Below are 13,467 nucleotides of genomic sequence, written 5' to 3' on the forward strand. Positions count from 1 at the left end.
TTCATTTGCAAAAGTGCTTTCATGTCTGAATCTCAGTCAGCCACGTTTCCATGCATGTGTCTTTCATCTTTCTAGAGGGATTTTCTAACACACATTCACTTAGTTCCTATCTACTGACTGGTGAGGACTCCAGGGAGATGGTCAGACTTCTGCTCTTGCTTATGCAGTTCTTGCTAGATCTCTGTGCATGCTCATTTCGGAAGTAGACGTGTCTAAATCCAGGTGGGCTATTCCAAAACGCTATAGGGTTTAAAGCTCACACAAGGTAACAAATAGCCACAAAATTCCACCTAGTCATACGACTGTGAAGGACCTTGTTTATTAGTTGCAGTTTCCCACAGACTGATACACATTGTGGCTGTAGACTAATGTGGCCATTTGACTACTTCTCAAAGTTCCATTGACATCCGCAGTCCAAGAAATCGAACTTTCCTAGCGGAGTTCATGAGAATGGCACTGGGGTGAGTTACGAACCTCAGCAATGGTATTGTTTGGCAGGCAGGATTCGCCACTAATATTTGTTTATTGTAAGATGTAACCGATAAAACTGGTCTTGTAAAAAATGAGACTTACATCTTGTTAAACGAATAGGTGATGTAAGGCTAAGCAATAATCTTAGAGAGCTGGAAAGAGAATGCACTTCACATTACATCCCAGTTTCCCACACAGGAACAAGAAACAGTTTCATAGTGGAACACACAAACAAACCCTGATGTCTGGTTACAGTTTAGCAGTATTCCTAACAGTATTCCCGCAGGAGGATAGAGTCCAAATGAAAGGCCGAGCTTCTAATGAAAGACACCTTCAACAGCCCGATGCGCTCTGGGCTGACAGCCAACAGATGGGACTTCTCAGTTGGTCACAACACGAAGTACCTTCAGGTACTTTCCCCTGTGCACCACATCCAGCTTCCATAAAGCCTGAGGGCAGGAATCTAAATAAATGTGATCAGGCCACAGCAGGCTGACTCTTCAATGCTGTGACGCAGTAGTGGTCAACAACACTTGCATTTCCCATAAATGACATAGTCATAAAAAGTCATAAAAAATTATTTCACAGAATAATTTTTTTGTAGCCTCTTATGGTGGAAACAGACCATAAAAGCTTTGCCAGCTATAATGACCTTTGCCATTATTGTTATTCAAGATTATTCAAATTCTGACTGGTGTTTTAAGTCACTTTTTTATTTATTTTGGCAGCATTTATTCTTTGGTAATCACTTCTAATTCCTGGTTTTTACTGTTTCCCACAGCATGTTTAACTTAACTAAAATAACTTTGGGGAAAAACATTTTTTTTCCAAGCAAGTTTCTCCTCGTCCCCTACTGCAGATTCCGTTTATCTTGTCGCTCTGAAGGGTTGAAGTTTGGGCAGTTTGTCCAGCATAAATAGAAAAAGTGTGCTAATAATTTTCTTGATATTATAATTTTTCTTGTAACAAGAATGGAAAACCAGAAGACTCTTAAAATTTTATTTTTCCATTTTATGACAAAAATGAAGCATAAAGTCAAACAGCAAGTTGCTCTACAATGGCTTCCTGCCTGATTCAGTGTGGCTGCCAAGGCAGACTGGGCGAATCACCACGAAAGCCCCGTGGCAACTATGATGGAGGATATAAAACTGGGTTTGTCCCAAATATTCTTTCACTTTTTTCTTTCAGTTTTTCCCTTTTAATGTTGTGGGAACATGTAAATACTGATCTCATAATAGAGTTTTGGTCTACTGATTAACTATTTCTTGGCTTCTAACGTGTATAGAAAACAAAGTTGCCATGTGATAACTGTAAGACAGTGCCAGAGGACTTTGGAAAGCCATGAAGCCATGGCATGTTACAATCTAAACAGGTTAAGTCTGAGGATTTAACTTTTCTGAACCGTGATTGTAAAGAGCATGTAATTTAATTCAGGTTCTCAGTACTCAGATGTCAGTGGAAGTCCCCTCCTAGTCAGAACTCCCCAGTGAAGAGTGACAGCACAACCTTTAGATTGGTAACTGGATCTTTCTTCATCCCCATCTTAGAAACATGTGAGATAGACTGATGGGAAGCTAGAATTTCCTGTTTACTCATTATTTAAGATCTAGTTGTAAGGGGTGTGTGGAGCAGAGTCACAACACATGAAACTGTTGAAGTTTGATGAGTTGTGATATCAGCAACAAGGGTCAAAATAAAACTGAAAGCATTTTTTGGAAAATAAAATAATCCTTTGAGCCAATAGACATTTGAGTACTCATTTGATCGAGATGAAGTTCAATAAACCCAGAGAACAATAAGCTCAGGTCCTGGTTTACAAAATAAGGACTCACATTTGTTATTTACACATTAGTACTTCATACAGTTACTAGAAACTGTATCAAGCATTAAACAAAATACCCACAGCACAAAGCATCGGATGTGGGCTCATTAGTGGTCAGTAAATGTTGAATTCAGAGAGCTGCTCAAAAAAATCAGAACATAATAGAGACCAGGTCTTCCATTTTTATGGCCAAGCACTTTTTTTTTTGCTGCTATAACAGGATGGTCTCTTCCCAGTGGGGCTGCTGGGAGCAGGACTGGCTCAAGACCAAAATAAGAAACTGGGATACAGAGATGAGTGAGAGCTAGAGAGAGACAGACCCAGAAGCTCAGAGAAAGCTTGCAATCAGAACAGAAGTATACAAAATGCCTGAGGGAGCATACAGGCACAGAAATTACTGGCAAGAATAAAAGATGAATCCGGATGGCGAGGAAACATCCCAGAGGAGGAGGGTATGAAAGAGGGAGGAACAAAAGCCAGTGCAGGAGGGTGAACTCGTGTGTGCTTCAGAGCACAATAAGCTGTGTAGAGGAAAGTCATCCACTCACACTGACCTGTCCCGCAAAGTGTCTGTGAAGGCCTCAGGTCACTCTAGTGTTATCTGCAGCATTAAATGACACACATCTGGCATAACATTTTAACAAGGAAAACTGATAAACTGGAATAATATTTCCTATCCTATAGCAAATTATTAAAATGACTGGTAAACTAGATGTGATTTGACCTTTTAGTAATGCAGGGCTGGTCTTGACTAGCTGAAGTGATGAGAAGCAGGGCACCAAAACCTCTGTATCCAGGTCAGTGACGCTCGTTCACAAACACTCCACCAGCCTTTAACAGGGTGCCTTCCACCACTTGCACTTAAAGTGTAAATCAGTGTGACAAGTGAGGGCCCACAGGACGGTAAAAACACAGCAGGGAGCAGATAAGACCATGAAGAGGTATTCTGTTCTGAAATGACAAATGTAACATGAAGAGAGCCCTTTGCTAACATCAAGACATTATAAATAACAAAAAATAGTTAAATATACTTTTGCCTATATTGTCCAGTTAAAAGACAGTTTTTGGTTCTTGTTAAATGCAATTAGAGTTTAATTCAAGTTATATGAGGCAAGGAGAGAAGTGACATCAAAATCTATCCCGTCTATCTAAAATCAAGCCTTTAAGTAACAGCTCTAGCTGGCTGGGTGGTTAAGCTGATGTTAACTTCATGAGTTCCAATAAAGACAGACTTGCAAGCAACAGTCAAAACTATCTTAGCAATAAGGACCAGTTTTCACACCATTTGCCAATATTGAGCAATTGATGATGCTACTCTTGTACAGAGCTTATCTTACATTAAGGTGTAACCCCCAAAACTAATGTACAGTAGCAGATACACTGTTGATGTGAACAAGCAATTTTTTGTGTTCTTAAACAATCCTACACTTATTTTTAACCTCAACTGTTTCTTTACTACATTTACAGAAACAGAATACAAGTTGAGTGAGAATGGAACGACTGAAAACAACCAAATCAGCAGCTGCAGCAGAGAATAAACTGCTGGTGTTTTTCTGTGAGGGCAGAGCTCCGTGTTCAGACAGGAGACACTCACAGCTCAGTCTAAATACATTTTCTAAATATTTATGTTCTCTGGCCGAGTGGCAGGGCAGTGAGGGGTGCAATCCCACCTTAGCCCGACCTACCACATTTTTGGGAATTTGTGACTTTGTGAATTGTACAAAACATGGGTCATGGGTAAGATAAGCCAAAAAAAAAAAAAAAATGTTGCATCTACTTAGTGACTACGTTATGTGACCCATACCAAACAGGTGCATGCTGGGTCTGGGTAAATGTTAACATACTTACTGTAGACCCTCCGGCTGTAACTGTTTCTTTAACTCACAAACTTCTGTGTTCAGTGAGCTGTGCACCACCTTTGTGCTGCTTTTTACAAGGTGACTGCAGAGAGCTCATTCAGCTTGATGTTTAAAACTATGAACTATGCTGTGGATGTACATCTCTGCCTTTTCTGTTGCTTTATTCAGCTGTTAATTCTATAAGACTGTTTGCTTTGAGTAGCTTCTTCTGCCCCAAAATTTAATTACGGTTATCATTTTTTTTAAAATTGTCTAATTTGTCTCACTTCTAGCCTATAGAGGGCATGTAACGCAGCAAAGATTACATAGAGTACAATTTGACTGACCTTATTCCTTTTATCTGGATGCACTTCTAATAATTTACTTGACTAAGAAGCCTTTAAAGACATCCATTCTTTACACTATGATTTTGAAAAACAAAAAGAAAAGAGGGTACTGGCCAAAGTTTGGCACTTCCTGCTTCATCCTGTAGAAAAAGCAGTAAATGTGTTTGTAAAAAGAAATCAAGCAGGTAATATTAACCTAAACCAAAGAACCCACTGTTCACAAACACACACACACACACACACACACCCTTATTTCAACAGGTGTTTTTTACTTAACTTGTGTGATGATGGGATGATTGATATAATGGCTCCTTCAGTTTTTAAGAACTAACCTGGCTGATCCAAAGGCTGGTATTAGAGGGGAGATGAGGGGAGTTCACATTCCAGTCAAATCCCAGTCTAAACACCTGCATGGCAAAGACTTCAAATTCACATGTGACTTGTTCCTGTTAAAACACTGCTCACATTTTCCCTGTTGTCCGGTATTTGCAGTATTATGGTTTACTTAACTTCCCATGAGAATGTCTTTTTCAGATGTCCATTATAACACAGATTTGCATAGACTTGCATTATATACTGCAACCGCATACACTACAATTCACTGCAAATTTTAACTTTCTATTGGAAATAAGGATTTTCTTAAAATAAGGTTCTTTTGTTAGAGCTGTTACTCAATGCCAAAGATCTTTTATCTCTAGTTTCCTACTAATCTCTCCCTGCAGACAGAGAGCCAACAATTCCAATGGGGTAAGAAAAGCAGAGTTCCTAAGAATTTTACTTGATGTTTTATCTTCTCTTCCTGCAAAGATCTAGAGATGTCTTAAGATTTTTGCAAGAATAATTCCATTGCGTAATATTTAAGTCTATCACTGTGACAGTGGTGGCCGGGGAGTAGGGACTGCAGAGGAGCACAAAGCAAGGCGGGAGATCGTATCATTTAAGGACAGTATGAGTATTGGGAGGAAACCCCACAGGTGGCCTGAAATGGTGGTGGCAACAAAAAGTGTATAGCTCACTGAGCTATCAATATTTCTCCAGGTTGCTATGGAAAAGAATGTCATGAGATATAGTAAACTGCAAGCTACAGTAAACTTAATTTGACTTGAAGTCAGACGTGTATTTATTTGATCTTTGCAGAAAATCCTCATGTTTCAGTTACAGTATTAAGAATACATGTGCTGTTCGACAGAAGGCGAGCAGATGTCAAAGCACACAAAAAAGAAAATCTATCGTCAAGACTCAGAGAAGAGGACACACTTCTTCTATGCACAACACAATAAGCAATCCTAATATATTGCTTTTTGGTATAGATCAACTTTTTCCTTCAAAAAAACATTTCAGATTTTCAAGGTGTCTTTAAGGATAAAACACGTCAAAAGCCAAGCAACAGTTTATGGCTAAGTATGTCTCCAGTCACGACTGACAACCTGGATGGAAGAGTTCATTTAAATTATTAAGTAGACACTGATGGTTTAATAATCCTGGCCCTGGCCTGGTTTTTGCCAGTCTGCTGACCTGTGGCTATTCACTATCATGTCAAACGTTAAATCCACTCTAATTGGTCGGTGAAGTCTTTAGAGGTCAAGAAGTAAACAAGATGGAGGTGGCTGTGTTTGCTTTTTGTATTTTGAATGGATGTGCAGAGGGGGTGGGGAGGTCAGCAAGCTTTTGAGGTCAGTGGTAGATGACTTTGCCCCCCACCTCTTTGCCAGGCTTGAATCGTCCCCCTGTGTCTCAGACTCCATAAAGAGAAATGACTGCTGGGGAATGTTATTAAATAAGTGAGTGTGTGTGTATGTGTGTGTGTGAGAGAGAGACAGAAAAGGAGAGCAATGCATACACACCTTAGGCAAAAAAATAGCTTATCACGACCCCCAATTTCAACAGTGGAAATTTTTTCTTCAAACAACGAACAAAAGTTTAACTTTATCTGGAGGAACCTGATGCTTTCAAGGGAATATTTCACATGCATAGATCCAACAAATGTCTTTTACACCTGAAAATATGCAGAAGACCAGCAGATTTAGGTGAGTGTGTGAACGCAGGAATCTAAAGTGTAATCACTCACACATTTACCTCCAGCAAAGTCTTGACCTTAATTTTAACAAAATGTCTCCTTTTATAAACAAACTGAGCCTCCAGTCTCTCCCCAACTCCCTTAATCATACCAGCCATTCAGGACAATTTAGTGAGCACGTGTGGGGTGCAAGGTCCCAGAAGTGCAAGCGAACACTGTGGTTTCCTGGTCACTGGCTTTTTGGAATGCTTGACTTGAAAGAACGGTTCAGTAGAAACCACTTCAATCGAAGGCCAGGCATTGCACAATGGGGCTGAGGTGCCGAGATGAACACACAGTTAATGGAGCCTAGTGAAAATGAAACTTTCACCTCAACATTTCAGTGTCAGAGGACTCCAGTATAAAAATAATGCGCTGACCATAAAACTTTTTAATTGTATTATCAATTTAAAATGTAGAATGGTGAACAAAGTTACTGGTTTGTTTGAAGTTTGGTACTTTTTTTTAAACGCTGGCATCAAAACTGCTTAGTCAGAGTGCTGACTATAAGCCAAAAGGAACAATAAAGAAATGACAGTACACAGGAAGAACAGATAACATGATGAATGTAAGAGAGCTGAATAAAGACAATAAGCTGCAGCATCATAGCTGTCTAGGTGTTCTCAGTTCCTACACTGCTTTGTCTGCAATGAAGATGAAGAGGGGGCGGGTGCAGAAATGAGTGAGAAAAGGCTTTGAAATTTGGTCTGTAATTAGCAAGACTACTACATCAACAGCAGGTTGTCTGGACCTGCACAAATATGCTTATGGTTCTGATAATGAAAGACAAAAGTGAGGCAGAGGCTGTTGATCCTGTCGTGAAATGTGATCTAAGTTGTGCTCTTTGTGTGAACAGTTTAAGCTGTTTTAATTGAATTTACGAAGGCAGATTGGACCAAAAATCTGATCCCACCACATAGACCCTAAGTTAAAACTAAGTATAATAATAGTCCTGTAATAACTTTAAACCAAATGATGATGATAATGTTCAGTTTTTAAACTGTTTTAACTTAAAATAGAAAAGATGAAATATCAACAGCTTTTGGCTTGTCCCTTTAGGGGTCGCCACAGTGGAACGTGTTCCGCACATTGATTTGGCATGTGTTGTTACACTTACACTCACATCCGGTGAGCCACCTAGCCAACAAGGGTGGGATTCAATCCTGTGGCCTTCTGCTCTACCCATTGAGACACCAAGTCCCTGAACTACAAAAGATATTGCTGAAAAATTTTGATGTAATTTACAGAAAAAAGCACAAGCATCTGAAGCTCCATCGTGAATTCCAACATTGACTGATATTGACCTCGGATGATGTGTGCACTGACCCGTCGTTGTAGTCTCACTTAGTAAATCAAAGTCCCAGTAATGGCTGCACAGAGTCAGAGAAACACAGAGCAGGGAAAGATTGTCACCAGACTGATGGGGTTTCCTAGTCTAAGTTGCTCAAGTGAAGTTTATAGTAGCATAGATGATGTGCACACAAAAATGTACATTCCAGGCTGCTGAGGCTCATCACTAACATCGCTGTGCTGGAGTGGAAGACCTCTGGATTTCCCACCTCTGGAGTGAAATCAAACAAAGTGCAGAGGAGAGCCTAAATAATCTTTAAATTAAACGTTTCATAGCATACAGTATGTGTCAGCCAGGTACTTAAGAACTCAAGCTGAAGTTTGTTTGACTTCTAATATTTAGCATACTGCACCTTTCACTCACAAATGTAAATTAATTTTACATGTTATTAAGTCCACTGGTTATTTAAAAATCCCCAAATTGCTACATGTGTAAATTTTATCCAAAGATTTTCCTCAAGCAACAAAATAAATATACGATGTTCATTTAAGAGATAAGATATTGATCCTAGCAGGCCTTTTACATGGGGGTAATAAAAAAGTATTTTGTTGTACTTTAGGTGCAATGTGTGCACATAACTAAAGCACTGTTCAATTGAATTATATTATTCATGAATTGCAGTAGCACTAAAAGTTTATGATATAATACTCCAACCAGTAAAATGTCTTATCACTTCCAACTCAAAACAGTAAAACAGAAAGAAAAAATTGAGGCAGCATTGTGTGCTGCTGTGTCCAAAACTTAGTCTTGGTTCTACTGTGTGGGGCTGTGAGACTACTGCTTTCATCTACTTGGTGGAACGTGGTAAACTGCCAGCCATGTGCTCTTGGACTAAAAATGCAAGAGGGCCACTTGCCACCACAAGTATTACGACTCCTTCTCCACACTGAGCCAGTGTAACTTAAAACCCAGCAGAATGCACTAACACGGGACTGCACTATAGAGGCCAGTTTGGCTGAGGACCTCCGATGGCAGTGCAAAGCAGACCTAGATGTGGTGTCACAAGAGAGCGGACACATGCCAGGCACCTAGTGTGTTTATGTGTGTGTTGAAAATTATGTGTGAGGTGAGGGATAAGAGTTGGATTGGGGAAGACTAAGAGTGAGTTTATTGGCTTGGACTTAGATCCATAGATTACAAAAAAAAAGTATCTGAGAAGAGAAAGTGAAGCCTTGATATGAGATGGAGGAAAGGTGAAAGCAGAAACACTGCACTTTCGACAAACCAAGTTGTTTGACCTAAATGTGTCAGCGTCTCATCCACCATTTAAAAAACACGGCTGCATACAAATATTACTGTTGAAGGAAGTGGAAAGCAGCTACACTACAATGCTCCTATATTTGGCCAACATGGGATGACAAAGAGACCACCTTAAACATTTGTCAATATCCGATTCTGCATAACATGTCGAATGGATCTACAGCTGCGTCCTCAGGCAGTCATCATGTAGACAAATCACGGCCACATCATAAAAGCTCAAACCCACCCACTGAGCTCTCCACGCCTTGAACTGCTCCATTTACACCGATTGTCATTTAGATGAGGGAGGCTGCTGTTGTTTAAGGCTGCGCCTGACACCATTAATATGAAAAGCACAATTAGTCATTGGGTTTTTTAAGCCTAAAGGGGTTATCTGATAACTTAGCATTCAACAACCTCTTGTTCAACACACATTTACTATGAAGGTCATAATCTTACCTCAATCCAAGAATTACACGTTAACACATTTGAATTTGATACTGTAGTTTGGTTTGAATCACACACAACAGGACTAGTGACGCAACATGCTCACAGAAGAACAAATATGGGAAACTTAGTGAATGTACTGAAAGAGATGCTACACGGGTCAGCAAAACAAGTTAGCAGCTCAGCCTCAGACAAGAATTTCAAATATATTCGGATGAAATGCTCATATCTCAAAGTCTATATCTGATTTAGGAGGTGTGTGTGTGTGTGTGTGGGAGGAGGGGGCTGTTGTTATGGCTGGCAGCTCTCCACGCAACAGATAGGTAACTTAAGGCAAAATGACCCATTCACAGACCACAGGAAGCAGGTTTTGGGGAACATGCACGCACTTGCTCCACCTAAACCAAAGTGAGGTAGATCCAGCCTGTAGTTTTACACATAAACCACACACTTGAAAGGGTGGTGCGGCGGGCGATAAAGAGAGCCAGGCGATGGCCACATGCTGCGTTATCAGGGCAGTAAATTTTTAATGGTGGCCAAAGAAAAGTTCAACACATGACGCAGGACAACTGCGAAGCATCGCGTTCAACCTCGACACGCTCCAGAGGCAGAGAGAAAGGCAACGTTACGGTGGTTGATAACATCTCTATAAACTACATATAACAGCGATGTTAGCTGCTCCTAGCATGAACTCAGGACGTCCAGACTGTCACACGCCCCTCAGCGTGGGAAGAGATGGAGACAGCACCGCGTTTTTTTCCCGTCTCAACTAACGATAGCTAATGTCAACACATCTGCCAAGGAAATATTACCACCAAGAACTACTGTAGAAATGTAACGTTTCTGCCTTCATAAACCGGCTTACCGTGCGCTGGAGGCGCTCAACACTGACTTTACGTTACTTGGAGGTATTTGAAAGTTATTTCTGATGACAACTAACTAACTTATTTTTATATGCGTCACTGTTTTTGGAAAACGTGGTGGAAAAGCGCTCGGGATGCCGTGTACTTCCAGAGCCGCGCGCAACTCGCGCGCATGCAGCTCTACTACACACCGGATACAAACGGAGAGAGTCGAGTACTCACGCACTGCCTCCTGTCTCGGGTCCAGCTTGGAGCAACTCTGCTGAAGTTGGGTAATTTTACTTTGCAGCCCCCTGACCCGCAAACTGGTGGATGTGAGGTCGTTTTCCAGCTCCTGGAATATGGAGCAGGCATGTTTGGCCAAGTCTGACAGCTGCCGCAGGGTCCGAGATAGAGCCACATTACTGATGGAGACCAGATCCTCGAAAAGCAGACCCTCGTCGTTTGGGATTTGATACCTGCACAGTAACTGAGGTTCCACTACTCTTTTGGCAAATGGCATGTTGGTGGGGGGAGGAATAAATCCAACAAAAGTCACCCAGGACTGAGTAGAAAGCAGTTCTCCCCACGGCCCCTGATCCAGTTTATCTGAATTCAGCTGCTGCTGATGCCCCCCATCCTTTCATTTGTTAGAGAGGACTGTAGTGCTCCTCGCTGCTGCGCCGGGTCATCTGCTGCACTAATGCTAGTGCGTTTTCCCCTGCTCCAAAGTAGAGGTGGGTTTTAACAAAGAGGCGATGGCAAGACCTGAAGTGGAGTCCCGGATGGTCCTGGAACCGGACTCACCTCGCTGCTGCACTGCCGTGTTGGCTTCATGTTGCTCGAGGAAAACTTAAAACAACGATCCTCCTCTTGGCCCATGTGTGAAGTACAATTGTTGTAGAACTGACTTTTGTTTAGATAGTTAAGTATGTTTTCATGCAACTGCAGTTTGCTAAAGCTAAAACAAAACATCTCATCTCATCTCATCTCATGTGGCCAGCGTCTCTTAATATCTTTGCTATGAACAACACTTTTTTCTGACATTTTATAGATCGGTTATTTGAGAATATAATCCACTGATTTTAATATAATTGCTAGTTGCAGTCCCACTTTTACTTATTTTCTTATTTGTAGACTTGACAGGAGAGAAAATACTTATAATTCACACAGCACTTGTGTAATGTACACTGTATGTTTTTCAGTGTATTTCAGCTGTGATAGAGGTGCGTCAAAGTGGAGGAGGCTTCAAAAAGCTTTAACTTCAAAGGCCTTTTAGACAAAAAGTGTGCAGGCTGCCTATTTTAATGCGCTAGCTGTCAAAGAGCTGCAGCACAATGTGTGTGACTGCAAACACCCTTCACCAATCTTTGCAATTTGCAGGACTTTTAAAGAATGTCTGTCAGTTTATACGATGCAGGTCTAGGTCTGCTGTCACCTCTGGGTGCAGGCCTGACAGCCTGGGCCCGGCTTCATTCACATTTGCTGAATGAGTGTTTAGCTAAATCCCAGCAGCTGACGGGGCCAAAATGAGCAGAGGTGACAGCCTAAAAGCCCTTCCTGTGGCCTAACTAATGTCCACACCAGAAGTGCAACCTTTGCAAAGCCAACCACGGGACAAAGGAGAGACAAGAGAAACGGCGCATGTCGTCACCTTTGAGGAATGGTGCTGTGACAAAAGGGCCAACTTATACAGACAAAAGCTGGTAATCTTTGTTGCAAGAACGGTCAGCTTTAACTTGTACCCCACTGGGTGATGGTCCAAGTAACTGAGAACCTGTGCACATTTAATCTACAGTTTGTATACACAGAACATTGAGAATGAAATTAATAATTTGGTCATTAAAAGTCCTAATCTGCATTTTTCAAGGAAACATTTGTCCATTATTTCGGTGACACAGAGGCCCTATTCTGTCACCGAGGAGTTTTGCAAATTCTGTCTGAGAGCACTAAACATCGCTGTCTCCACCTAGACGAATCAGTATTAGTAATAACCATGTAGATAATAATAAGTCAGTGTGAGATAGCAATTATATCAAACAGGCATATACTTAGAGACAACACATGGCCGGCACATATAGTTACCTCATCACGTGGAGCTTTCATTTTGAAATACCAACCAAACACTTATAAGTGGTATTTATAGTAGAGTGAGAAGGACTCCTTGTTAAGCTGTCTGATTTAATTAACACACACACACCCTTCTCCTAATGTATAAGATTCAATGAAACCTGCAGTATGGAGAGGACACATTAAGTCGAGGGGGCAGGTACTGACATGCAGCACTGTACCAAATATTGGTTATGGCACAGAGGAGATACGAGCGCCTTGTTGTCGTCTGGCATCCTGAGTCTGTCTCTCCTTGAACTCATTCACTCCAGCTCATTTATTTTCTCCATTCATTTTTCTCAGATGTGGGAGTAGCATATTCTTTCACACAGGCTCCAAAGCAGTTGCGTGGTTTCAGTTATTAACTGCTATTTCCAGGAACAATCTGGAGTAAAATACAGTACAGTAATGTGTTACAGGACTTGGAGTCGGAAAGTGGGAAGCTTGGATACGACACACATGAGACAGAAATATCAATGTGTGAGGCATCTAAATGGAAGCCAAGTCTTTCAGTCGGTATTTTTGGACAGCGGTGGTCAAGGGTCTGGGAAAACGGCCATCAGTGCTGATCTGCTTGACCCTTGTTTGTTGTGTCTGTGTTGGAGAAAGCACAGCTGCTTTGTGAGGGGCCAAGGGGTGCACTGGGCGTCAGCAGTCAGATCTCTGTAGCTCTAATATGCATGATATGGTTCTGATTACTCATACATTTATAATGTAACCTTTACTGTTACGTTTTTTTTTCAGACTTGAATAAAAAAAGTTAATGCCTTTGAAATCTGAGTGCATTTTCCTTCTGTCACTCCCAGAAAGCACATAAGAAATATACTGTACGTAGTGGTTTTGTAGATTTGCAGCACATTTTATACACTAAATACAGAGTAAGACAATTAGTGAAAAGACATACAACTCTCTTACAACTGTTGTAATTTAAAAAAAAATCCAAGC

The 13,467-nt window shown here is 41.0% G+C and overlaps 1 protein-coding gene across 1 annotated transcript in view; it reads right to left on the reverse strand.

The window, feature by feature from the left end:
* Window positions 1-11,105, reverse strand: part of nhsa (Nance-Horan syndrome a (congenital cataracts and dental anomalies)) — a 51,207-nt gene extending 40,102 nt beyond the window's left edge. Inside the window, exon 1 of the mRNA XM_067513449.1 lies at window positions 10,657-11,105. Within this exon, the coding sequence (XP_067369550.1) occupies window positions 10,657-10,936 (280 nt within the window). The 5' untranslated portion in view covers window positions 10,937-11,105. The remainder of the gene's footprint in view (window positions 1-10,656) is intronic.
* Between the last annotated feature and the right edge of the window lie 2,362 nt (window positions 11,106-13,467).

The sequence above is a fragment of the Channa argus genome, chromosome 8, assembly GCF_033026475.1.
Source record: "Channa argus isolate prfri chromosome 8, Channa argus male v1.0, whole genome shotgun sequence".
Taxonomy (NCBI): domain Eukaryota; kingdom Metazoa; phylum Chordata; class Actinopteri; order Anabantiformes; family Channidae; genus Channa; species Channa argus.